General features: G+C 49.3%; 1 protein-coding gene across 2 annotated transcripts; it reads left to right on the top strand.

Annotated features, from left to right (window-relative positions):
• Positions 1-709: 709 nt before the first annotated feature.
• PGLYRP3 (peptidoglycan recognition protein 3) lies at positions 710-11,225 on the top strand. Of its 2 annotated transcripts, none has more exons than XM_054562954.1 (8): positions 710-806; positions 1,985-2,092; positions 2,994-3,195; positions 5,203-5,321; positions 6,231-6,380; positions 7,584-7,782; positions 10,266-10,384; positions 11,047-11,225. In XM_054562954.1, the coding sequence occupies exons 1-8, from the start codon at positions 758-760 to the stop codon at positions 11,223-11,225; spliced, it is 1,125 nt and encodes a 374-aa protein (XP_054418929.1). In that variant the 5' UTR covers positions 710-757. The 2 variants fall into 2 exon arrangements, with proteins under 2 accessions (XP_054418929.1, XP_054418928.1); XM_054562953.1 differs by having other exon boundaries at positions 758-806; positions 1,985-2,083.
• The last annotated feature ends 1,347 nt before the right edge of the window (positions 11,226-12,572 follow it).

Below are 12,572 nucleotides of genomic sequence, written 5' to 3'. Positions count from 1 at the left end.
GACCTGGAGCTCCCAGGTGCCGTGACTCGCGTGGAGTGGTGGTCCCTCAGTTGGGGTGAAAGGAGGTTTAGAAAGACACAACACAAACAGTTTAAAGAAAAGCAGGGGCCAGGTGGGGCACTGTCCTCTGATGGAGAGACAATGACAATGACCACAGTCTCCACGTTAATTTTATAGGGGTTGGATAGATAAAGCTCAAGAGCGTTTTGCAGACTCAAAGGAACGCTGTGGGCATGGATTGTTCCGTTCCCAGGCTATCTACATGATAAAGCTTTCCTCTGCAAAGGTTGCAGTCATCTTCTGCCGAAGCTTGCGGTTATCCACTCCCTTTTCAACCACCTCCTGCTCCCCCCTTACTCCGGGTTCGGGCTGCCATCAGCTGCCAGCTTGCTCTGCCTTGCAGATGCAAGCAGTCAAGCGTAGCCTTGCCAAGTGCTTAACCTGGCTTTTGATGTCAGCCTTCACCATCATCCACATCAGGGTCGTAGGAAGTGGGCAAGGGTGATGACTAGACAGAGGTGTTGGTGCCGTCACCTTTACTGAGCACCTGCTGAGAGTCAGGCTCTGTGTTAGGGATGATGAGAAGCCTGGCCAGGTGCCAGCCTTGAGGAGGCCTACATTTTGGGTGGAGGACAGACAGGGCACCATGTAGGGCTGTACCCTGTTTGAAAAGTGAGCCCAGTTGGATTAACTGTCCATATCTCTTTCAGGGCCGCTGTCCTCGCTCTTCTCATTTGTGTCCTGGGACCACGTGAGGATGCTGCTGTGGCTTCTTTTCTTCTCAGCTCTGGGTCTTAGTGCCTGGGGTAAGTTTTCTTTCCTTGGGTCAGAAGTGTTTTTGGCATCAGCATCAGCCTGGTTTCACTTGCAAATTGCCCTCTCCAGGCTCATCACCCCTCCCCACCAGTTCCATGCTTCCGTTTGGAGCCCGGCTCTGGTCCCTCCTCCCTGCTGAGATGGGCTCTAGTCCTCCGTCTCTCCAGCTTGCCCAGCACACCTCGTCCTCAGTGTCATCGTCATGTATATGTTCCTGATGACTTTACAAAAGGGCATAATCTCAGCCTTGGTAGAGACCCTTACTGACTTTGTCTTATAGGCAGAGAAACAGACCACGCTGTGGCAGTGATAAGGTCATCTGTCTGAGGTCATCTGACAACTTTGGGGAGGCTGCAGAGTATAATAGTTAGGAACATGGCTCTGGGGTCAAACAGCTTGGGTTGGGATCCAAGTCTATGGCTGAAGGCCTGTATCATCTTAGATAAGTAACTTAACCTCTCTGATCCTTAGTGTCTCATCTGTGTAGAGAGAGTAGTTCATTTGCTTTGCTTATCTTATAAAGTTGTTTTAAGCCACAAATCTTATAGTGTTCTTGAAAATGCTTTGTAACCTAGAAAGCATGGCCTGTGGGTAGCAATGTTGGTGACATTGCTGGTTCTAGTGGTTATTGCTCCCATGACCTCAGGTACTGGACAGGTGGAGGCGGATGAGGCATGTTTGTAATGACTAATCCTCAATTAATCCTATCTAAAACACCTAGATTGTGAGGGCAGTCACAACAGTCGGGAAACTTCTATATTTTAAGAACCTGTCTGGACCAATAGGTGTTTACTCTGTGTTTATGTGTCAGTTCAAAATGGTGATAACCATTTTGGCATGTGACGTTCTGAATTATTAATAGGTAAGCAGGTGAAGTGGGAGAGGCCGGGCTGCTCCGATAAGGGACGGAGAGACTGCAGAGCCCCTGGGGCGGAGGGGGCGTTGGGGGAAGATGAGAACACAAAGGCCTCACTGGGGCAGGTGTGAGAGGCAGAGGCAGGGTGGGGCTAGAAAGAGACACCTCTGCCGTGTTTCCTAGAGGAAGCCAGGGAACTTGGGGAGGTGGAGAGGCTTTGGTCCGTGGGGGGGAGGGACGCGGAGCCTGTGCCTCTAGGATGGTCCAGGTATTCTCCAAGGACCAGCACCAAGCGCAATGTTCCTTTTGTAGGGGATTCCCCTCAGTTCTCCTGGAATGAAACCCAAGCCAAGGAAGTGTCGGAGCGGCTTGTGGACCTGTTTGTTGGCATCGCACAGCTCATTCAAAAGGGTCGCAATGGTGAGGTGGTTTGGGATTGGCTGGGGCTGCTTAGGGGGCCAGAATGCTTCTCGGGACTTCACTGCGGTGGGGTGGAGGGATGGCATCCCAAGAGCGGTATTTGACAGAGAGTGCCGTGAATTGTCTTGAGCCTTCAGGCAAAGCTGAGGTGCAGTAAGGAGGGAAGCCCTGGGGAGGAACGACAAAGACCCTATTCCCAGGTCTCAGTGGGAGGGTGGAGATACCCTCTCCCTGAGAGAGCTCCCAGGAACCCCAAGATGTACACAGACAGGGAGCCTCAGGGGGTCTGGGGTCCTTATGGGGCTCCAACAGCCCTGCCCACAGTGACTCTTCATCTGAGAGAGAGAGATATGTACATGATTTCATGGAACTTCCTGTGGGCTCTGGATCTGGGAGTCCCTAGTTTGAGGAGAACGGCAGAACATTCCTGAGGGTCACCTTGGTGAGGGGAGAGCTGGGCAAAAGATACAATTAGGGACCTGGGGCAAACGCCAGTGAGGACAGTGCTTCATAAAGGCATCCAGGTGAGGTGCTTCAGGAGAAGGTGGCTTGGGCCCCAGGGTTGGGCGTGAGTGTCGCTGGGGCTGCTTTCTGAAAGCCGCGAGGGTGAGGCTGGCCAGAGAGGAGTTGAGGATGGGATTTCTTCTGGGGAAGTACAGGTTTAGAAGTCCAGTGTTTGGAGAACAAGGCGACTTGACTTCCAGGCTGAACACAGAGTCTGATGGGGAAATTTTTTAGCCTAACTGGCTATAGAGAACGTGAAGGGGAGGCTGTGGGTGGCGAAGGTCTCCCCAGGGCCTGTCCCCCCATCACAAGGCAGGAGAAGATGAGGGCGGCATGGGCAGCCTGTCGGGGGAAGTGGGTAGGAGCTGCCATATGCCATCCTTTGCACTCCCCGCAGGTGCCCCCACCATTGTCTCCCGTAGCGAGTGGGGGGCGCGATCACTGACCTGCAGGGCCCCGCTGACCCCGCCTGTGGCCTATGTCATCACGGACCAGCTCTCGGGGATGCAGTGCCAGGAGCAGAACGTTTGCAGCCAGAAGCTGCGGGACCTTCAGTCCCATTCCACCTTCACAGAAGGCTGGTGCGATGTGGCCTACAAGTAAGAGCCCATATTCAGGTTACCTCTCTAAGGGGGCCTCCCACCTGTCCTTCTGTTTTCCCATTCATGCTGCTTTTAAAAATAAGTGCAAAATATTAAAACAAACATACAAAGTCCAAAATCCTCCCGGGGTCATTAGGAGGGAGGCACCGAACCATTTATTCAGATGTGATCTTGGGCTCTGGGTGATCTGGGAAGGACACAAGGGACCTCGTGCAGTCCCCGCAGCTGCCCTCTTGCAGCTCGTAGGACATTATAGTCTACAAGGTCTTCACAGGTGTCACCCACGTGGGCCCTCCCAGCCACTCTGAGGAACAGACAGGAGAAACACTTCCACCCTGCTTCTCTGGTGAGAACGCCTGGGGAAGTTAGAGAAAGTCACGTCATTGGGGACCCTGAACTGTTCCCAGACTACCTGCTAGTCTAGCACCTGCTCCATTTCCACACACAGACAGGCTTTTACACTGAGAAGCAGTCCCTACCAGATACCCCGAGGGGCCACCTCACAGTGAGACTGGGGTTCCATAGGAGAGGTGGCATTGGGGATGGGGGAAGGACAGCCCCAAGTTAAGATAAGTGTGAGGCATGGAGATTGGGCATCCATGCTGAGGATTATCAGTGGAGGCCCAGATCCCTTGATTTCCCTTCAAGAAGGAGGATGTGTGTGTGTGGATGTCTGGGTGTTTTTTTCTTTTTTCTTTTTTCTTTTCTTTCTTTCTTTCTTTCTTTCTTTCTTTCTTTCTTTCTTTCTTTCTTTCTTTCTTTCTTTCTTTCTTTCTTTCTTTCTTTCAACCATAAGAAGGGAGAGAGAGTGCGTGGGAATAGAGTTTTTCTCCTTGAATTCTAAACACAAATATAATTGCTTTCTGAATTACCCATTTGGAAAGCATAACTCGTATTTTCTTCTTAATTTATATTTAGATGTAAATGAGTAAGAGCACTCAGAGGCCCTGTTGCAGCCCCAGAGTCCCTGGGGTGGGGGTGGGAGCAGGGTCTTCATCCTCCCTCTGGGGGAGCTGTGTTCACTACAGCTCAGCTGCTGTCCCTGCCAAGAAGACCAAGGACCGCCACTGCTGCTGCTGTCACTACTTACTGTGTTCCCCCTACTGCCACAGTATTTCTAGGGGATTTCAGCCATTGTGTCTCTAAGTCAGGTTTTGTGGTGACAATTTAACAACATCCTGTGTGTACAGTGCAGCTGACAGCAGCCACGAGGGGTTATTCATATTGGACTGATCAATGTGGCAGAGGAACCTGCTGAACGTGCTGGCAGCAAAGCCAGGGATGTGTGGGATGCGCCGAGGCTCCCTGAACCTCAGGCTGATGTCAGCACAGGGCGGGAGGTCGGCCCACCTCCATTCAAGGTCTTTGGGGGACTGGGGAGTGTTCTTTCTGTGTGCACCTTGCTGTAGAAGTCGAATATGGCAAGAGTTGTGACAACATGCATTCTGAAGTCTGTGGTTAGAAAGTGGAGGATGAGCAAAATTTAAAGAGGTAAAGAGAAAGGAGGAGGTAGAACAAAAGAATAATAATATATTTATTTAAAAAATAAACTTAAAAAAAGGAACATTTTGAAAAGTTTCTGTGGTAAAGAAGAGCTTACAGGAACTCCTAAAGAGAACTGAAGAAAAAGTCATATAATATAAAGGAATTCCTGAATCCCAGTTGTTTTAAATGTTCAAGTTCTTGATTGTATAATTAAAAACTTGATGAATAAATTCTCATGCCCTTGAAAAATGTTAAGCTAATGTCCTTAGGTTCAAATTCCACTTTGAACCAAATGACTATTTTTAAAGTGAAGTTCTGGGAAGCCCATGTAAAAGAAGTCACAATAAAATTTCAAGGAGTCTGGGAAGTCTAAACTGGGGATGCCCCCTCCCTCCCACTGCTAGGTCACTGAAGTATGGTACTTTTTATGAGCCTCTAGAACCCTTTCCCTTTTGAGGATGGGCGAGAGTTTCCTGCTACAGGGATTTGCCATCTAACCCGTGTTCCCTTGCCTGGCAGCTTCCTGGTTGGGGACGATGGCAGGGTGTACGAAGGTGTCGGCTGGGACGTCCAAGGTCTGCACACCCAGGGCTACAACAGCATCTCCCTGGGCCTCGCCTTCTTTGGCACCAAGGAAGGTAATGGCCATCTCCTCTGCCCCTCTGCCAGAGAGTTGCCTGTACTTTCTTCCTTCACTCCCTCGTCTCCACACTCCTCTCTTTTCAGACTATATCATACTCTCTTGAAGTTCTTTCCTCACTTGGATTCTATGACACGGCATTCTTTTTGGCCTCTTCCTCTTCTCTGGTCTGCGCTCTGGTGAGATTGACACTGCTTGAGCTCACAGTTTTGCTGTCCCTTCTGGAGGCTGAAGTTGTGTCACACTGAGCCTGCCCCTGGCAGAGACAGACAAACATGGCCTCTCTCTTTCTCCAGTGTCTCCTGTGGGGAGGACCCAACCAAAGCCGGCAGGCAAGGAAGTCTGAGAAATATCCTTCGCAGGCTTTTAGCTCCCTGCAAAACAGAGAAGAGCCCAGGGCAGGAAGGAGTGAAGGGCTAACAGCTGAATAACTGGCACCTACCAGCATCCTCATCTGCTAACTGGGGTGGGGAACAGCTTTTATCGCACAGGTTTTCTGTGAGAATTATATGAGTTAATGCATGAAAAGATCACTTGCCACATGCTGGATTGTGGGAGCTACTAAGGAAGTGTTGTCGCCCTTTTCTTCATGCTAGAGGGTACCTGACTGGGTCAGGTGGGCCTCCCTTTGCATGTAGCTTTTATGGCCTCCCAGCTCTTCTACTTCGAGATGGAGTAGATAAAAGTTTTAGTCTGGCACTTGAAAGAGGTCACCAGCTGGGCCTCTAAGAGCTCTGCCCAAGTAATTCCTTGCTTCTTAGTCCCCCTGGCCTAGCTACTGGACCAGCTCCTCTCTTCCCATTCATTAGCTATTCAGGCCCAGGTGGTCATCTTATCCTCCCTCCAGGTCTGGATGGGGTTGGAGTTTCTTGCTGACAGTTTGGTGTTCCATGTCATCCTCTTTCAGGCAGCAGTCCCAGCCCGGCTGCCTTATCAGCTGCAGAGGATCTGATCTTCTACGCCATCCGGAAGGGTCATCTGTCACCCAGGTATATTCAGCCACTTCTCTTGGAAGAAGAGGTGTGCCAGGCCCATAAGCCGCAAGCACCCAGGAAAGGTAAGGTCCTCAGTCCCACCTCACCCTCCTCCCAGTGACACCTAGCCTTAGGGGACTTTTCTTGGACCAAGGACACTTCACACTGAGATCCAGAAAATTCTGAAAGGGTACTTCTCTGATCTCTTCTTTCCACTGGAATGATATATAACCATGGAGCCATTTTTGAGATAAATATGTATATACACACATTTTTACTGTATCAAAAGTTCTTCACCAAATACTAGGGGCTCTTCTAGGTACTGAGGATAGAGCCATGAGCAAAACAAAGAAAACTTCACATTTCTGTGAAGAAAGACAGAAAATTAAGAAATCAACAAGTAAAATACATATGATTTCAGATGGCAGGAAGGCAACAGAGAAAAACAAAGCATGGTAATGGGGTGGTACACCCCCACACACATTTATGTATACGATGTGAGCACACACACACACACACGCAACTTTTCTAAATGCAAAAATATGACCACAGTGGTGAAAAAAACTTGACTTCACAGATTACACTGGTGTCAGAGTGAACATTTCAAGAAAGTAGGTGATTGAAACCATGCCCCATTTTGGAGCGAGCAAGCAGCAACCTAAAACCAGTACAATTAATGAACGCTTTCAGTAGCTTCATGCTCTCTGCTAACGTGGATCTTTCCTTGGATTCAAGGATATTTTTTATTAATCTTTTAAAAATTGTAAATCTCTAAAGTTTTTCTTGCTTTCAGACAGGTGCTGTCTTCAATATTTTGATAATCTTTTCATGTTTGTAGAGTTCTTTATGGATTTCAAATTACTTCCATATGTACATGTGATCAGTTTAAAGGGTCAGCTGATTTCTGCATATTGGTCCTCTCACATAAGTACCCACACCTGCATATATTTGCAATGCACATTCAAGCAGGTAGGTACACTTTGTCTGTTGAACGGAATGGCCATGACTCTGTACGATCAGTAGTTCTTTCCCTTCTGCTCACACACTTGTTTCCACAGTTGTAATTAGAACCTGTAGATTTTTGCCTCTGTCTACTGGTTGTAGCCACCTGACCAGACAATCCCTATCTGGCCTTTCCTAGAGCCCCACAGCTGAGTTCACGTTAGGACGTGCCCATGGTGCCAGAGGTTGGGGAGACTGCGGAGCAGCCCAGCCTGCGGTGGTGTGATTATCCATGAGTGGGTGCAGGTGCATTCCCATGGACTTGGTTTTTCACCTTGCCACAGCTTGCCCCAGCATCATCACGCGGTCAACTTGGGAAGCCAGAGAGACATACTGCCCTAAAATGAACCTCCCAGCCAAGTATGTCATTATCATCCACACTGCTGGGGCAACCTGCAGCACGTCCATGGACTGTCAGAGACGCGTCCGAGACACACAGTCCTACCACATGGACAAACTGAACTTCTGTGACGTTGGATATCAGTAAGTGGGATTGGGGGAAATGTGAACCTCCTTTTCTTCAAGGTTATAGGAGGGAGGGCTGGGAGAGGGAATTGATATTTACCGAGCCTTCCGTTGTGCCAGGGGCTTTACGTAAGACCTGACATTTTATTCAGGTAGGGGTCTGGTCTATCATTCAGACATAGCTAAGGGTTAGCATCTCTCCTGGGCCCGTTCTCCTCAAGGGAAGACTCTGAGAAGAAGACATTAGAAGCAATCATGATAAAGCAAGACTGTGAGACCCTTATGGAAGACCACTGAAGGCTGTGCCTTTTTTATGTAATCCCTTCCAACCACTCAGAGACACAGACCCTCCCCACCCTCTTCCTCAGTCTGGCCCAGCCCCAACTTGCTCCCCCTGATGTTAGAATCCGTTAATAGCTCTGGCACTGTTTACTCCATTTTATACATAGAGGAGCTTTTAACCTTTTTGGGCCCCTTTAGCCTCATCTCTAATTGGGACAACAATACTGTATCTACTTGAAGATGTAGAGTGAAATCTAAATGTTCTCTTTTGGTTCCTGTAATGCCAGATCTATCATAAAGAAACACATTGAGCTAATAGAATAGCAGAAGTTAAATTGAAGATGTCTTGGAATTTCATAGAGGGGAAGAAAGGTTAGAGGATGATAAATTGCAATCATTCATCTGTGACTTAATCACAACAGCTTTTGCAAAGTCTCAGGTGGATTTGCTTTAGCAGGTGTCTTTTTCTGGGCTGACTGCCTCTCCTCTTAACTTCCCCTGTAAAAGCAGCTTTTGCAAATAGGAAAACCTGCTACTGCCCTTTGCAGGACTTTCCACGGCCTTGCCTTGGTTGTTCAGCACAGATAACAGGGAATGGAATATAAATTTGAAAACCCTGAGTGGAAGATGCCAGAAGCTAAGGGATGTTAGTTTTCCTTTCTCATTCAGCTTTCAGGGGCTCAATCCCATTCTTTGACTTTGAAAACCTGTTATGGGCTCCCCTGCACCCTCCAGTCTCATGACGCATCTCTAACCCCGTGTGGACTGTGATCAAGACAAAGCACCCCCTCACTCACCATTTTCTAACATTTTAATTAGTAGTCATTTGGTATCTGCTATGCGCCCAGTGCTTAGCAAGATAAATATGGTTCCTTCCCGTGTGGAGGTAAGAGAGTAGATAGCAAACTTCATAAGTGAGAGTGAGGCAGTATAATGGGTGAGGAAGAGGGTGGGGCACAGGATGAATCATTAGCAAGGCTTTGGGGGAGTGAATGTGTCAGGGCAGGGCTCCTGGTAAAAGGGCATCCAAGTTGGGGCGTAGATAATGAGTGGGGGTTTGTCAGGCAAAGAAATGCCCAGGTGAGGACAGCAGCATATGCTAGGGCCTGGGGTCCAGACAGAGCACATATCTTTGAGGAACTGAAGAACTTTAACTCATACTTAAAAGTAGATATCAGAGGGGAATGGTGAGAGGTGAGGCTAGAGGGGCCAATGGGAGCCACACCATGAAGGGCCTTGAAGTGGGTCCTGACAGATTCAATTTAAAAGCAACTAGAAGGTTATGCTGTATGATAGGATTCATATCTTAGCAAAACCATTCCAGGTGCTATTTTAGGAATGAGTTGGAAGGAGGCAAAACTCTAGGCAGGGGAGCTATTGCAGAAATCCAGACAAAAGGTGGTGGTAACTTGGAGCAGTATAGCGGCCGCTGGCATGGAAGGAAGAGGAGAGACAATTGACAAGCCATGACTTATGATTAGATGGGGGAGGGAGAGGGAGAGGGAGAGGGAGGTGTTCAAGATGATGCCCAGTTTCCTGGCTGAGGAAATCACAGAAGAAGCTGGGTTTGTTTGGCCATGGTGGTTTTTACAGATAGTAATTGAAGCTATGGGACTGGGTGCTTGTCCAGGAAGAGCATGCTGAGGGAGAAGAGAGAAGAGGCTAGACCAGAATCCTGAGGAGCACCACCTTCTAGGGAGGGGCGGGGGACGGCAGAGGGCCCTGTGGGAAAGCAGCAGGGAAGAGGAAAATCAGGAGGGTGTGGCTCCGGGAAGCCTGTTCCCATACCCAATTCCGGGAAGCCCAGGGAAGTGAACATTTCAAGAAGAGAGTGGTCAGCAGGGCCATTGTAACTCAGGAGAGAAAATGCTTCCATTGTACTAGTGTCAAGGTGGTCACTGGTCACCTTGGATGGGTCAGATTCAGGGGCATTGGGGGGAAAAAGGCCACGTTGCAGTGGACTGAAGTTGTTGATATCATTGCTTGTCACTGACTGACCTCACTTCTCGGGTTCAGACACTGTGATTGCTTGTTTTGGTTTTTTGTTTTTTTTTTTTAGTTTTGTTTCTCTTTTTTGTCTCTGTGTACATTGACATAATAGAGACATTCAGTCAATATATGATAAATGAATGAAAGAATGAACAAATGATTCAAGGAGTAAATTAAACCAATTCTTTTTCCCAAAGTGACTTTCTGTATTTTTCTTTGCCCAATCCTAGTTTCCTGGTGGGCCAGGATGGTGGTGTGTACGAAGGAGTTGGCTGGCATATCCAAGGCGCTCACACCTATGGCTACAATGATATTGCCCTAGGAATTGCCTTCATGGGCAACTTTGTAGGTAAGGAGTGAGCATGGGCGGAGGGTTTCTGGGTGGTGAAGCATAGTGTGAAATGTTTGAGGAGCATGAGGGACAAGACAGGCCTGTGGTGTCTGGCAGTGTCAGTGATATATTTTAGCTTTCAGGGACTCAGTACAGGATACAGGTCACCAGGAGTTCCTCCCAGGCAGAAAATTTCCCCCAAATTCACCCATTCCCATACCTAATTCCATCTATCTTTATAGCCATGGCCAAGGCAAGCATGGAGCAGGAGAGAACATAATCTTTTGCAAACTTTGGTGCTTTTATGGTTCAGTTAGCAAAGGCATCCTCTTCCTTGGTAACCATGGCAACAATGTTGAGGAACATCACTGCCTGTTATGGCAAAGCATGGACAGTCCAGTGCTGCCACGTCTGCCTCCTGGTGCCTGCTGAGAAGTGGTGTGCTGTGCTGCAGTTCCTATCCAGAGCACTGTTGAACTTTCCAGAAGAAGCTTTGCAAAGAGGAATCAGGGAACACAATGACCTTGTTTTCTCTTTGTGTCTGGTAGCCACAGATTTTGTGAATTTGTTGGCTCTGGTGGTGGGGGTGCAGGAGAGGGAGACGGGTGCAGGTGATTAGTCCTGCTCTAAGCAAGTAACTTTTGAGATTCTGATGATTGATGTGTATATGTGTTTCGCAGAAAAGCCACCAAATGCTGCAGCATTGGAGGCAGCCCAGAGCCTGATCCAGTGTGCAGTGGACAAGGGGTACCTGACTCCCAACTACCTGTTGGTGGGGCACAGTGATGTTATCAGCACTCTGTCTCCTGGGAAGGCGTTGTACAACATCATCAGCACCTGGCCTCACTTCAAACAGTGAGGAGGCACCAGCTCCTCCTGAGACTGCTCCCGCCCCCTCCCTGGCTGCTGGGCCTCCCCTGTTCTCGCTCTCCATCCTGGTTCAACACCTCATGTCCCCTTCCTGCCAACCCCATTCTATCCCTCCTGAGTCAGGTTAGTGTGGTCCTCTCTCTCCTCTTAGCATCCTCCAGTGGCCCCCAACCCCCATAGAGGCATCCCAGCCCTCTGAGTCAGAGCCCAGCCTTCCCTTCTCTTCATCCTCCTCTCCCCTAGGTGCTCACCTCAGCCCCGTAACACTATGGCTGGACCATGGTTGACTTCTCACTTTTTTGCATGTGTTCCTCTGCCTGCACGCCTTTCCTGCTGTCTGGAGAGCAGCCCCAAGCCTCACACAGGACCTGGGTCGATGCCCTCTCCCCTCCTCTCGGCTCACATGCTGACTTGTCCACATGTGGATGCAGCCCTTATTCAGGACCTGTTTCTAGACATGTATTGTCTCCACTGGATTGTGGGGTTATCCAGTTTTACTCATCTCTGTGTCCCCAGTCCTTCTGTATTGTCTGGAAACCAGTAGATGCTACAGTTATTTGTGGAAGAAATGGATGAATAAATGAATGAATGAGTTGTCCAAGTCTCCAGTTCCTTTTAAATTTGCTCATCATCCCCTCTTTGGGGAAGTCTTCCTGGACAGTCCCCCTATCCTGCCAGCATTCTCTGCTCCCATTCCTCCCCAGTTTCAGGGCCAGCTCTGGTCACTTGTTTGTAATGGTTGCTGTGTCTCTAAAGACTCTGTCTCTATTGTCCCAGAGCTCCCTAAAGGCAGGGACTCTGCTCCCTAAAGGCAGAGATGGAGGCCGCCCAGTGCCTGCAGCCTGCCCTTGCCCAGCCAGCCCAGCAGGGGGATGAGCGATGACCCCTCCTTTGAGACAAGGCACACTAGTACTGCTAGTCACTAGAAGCACAGGAGCTGGCTCCTGGTTTGCCTGATCTGGACACAAAGGGAAGAGGAAGAAGGGGAGAGATACCTGCCGCCCCACCCCTCTCCCACTCCCCCACCCCATCCCAAACCTTTGGCATTTATACTGTGTTTTTGTTCTAGAGTGTTTTCCATCTCTTACAACCAGGCACGTTTTAACAACTTCACAAAGACTGTCCCTGAGGTTTCACTGGATTTCCTCTGTCCATTTGCCCTCAGGTCACCTGGGGGGTCAAGTAGGCCCAGGGGACTTAGTGCCCCTTGCAGATTTACACACCAGGGGGAGGGGTCCAGGAGGAGAAGCCCCAGGATGGGAGGGCACTCTCCCGGAGGCTGCGGCCAGCCCAGTCCTCCCTGCCGGGGTGCGGCTGGGCACAGACTTCCTAGAGA

Source organism: Pteronotus mesoamericanus, unplaced genomic scaffold (assembly GCF_021234165.1).
Source record: "Pteronotus mesoamericanus isolate MK-2021 breed Mesoamerican mustached bat unplaced genomic scaffold, CSHL_Meso_final scaffold_705, whole genome shotgun sequence".
In the NCBI taxonomy this organism is placed as follows: domain Eukaryota; kingdom Metazoa; phylum Chordata; class Mammalia; order Chiroptera; family Mormoopidae; genus Pteronotus; species Pteronotus mesoamericanus.
This window is presented reverse-complemented; position numbering and strand designations above follow the sequence as displayed.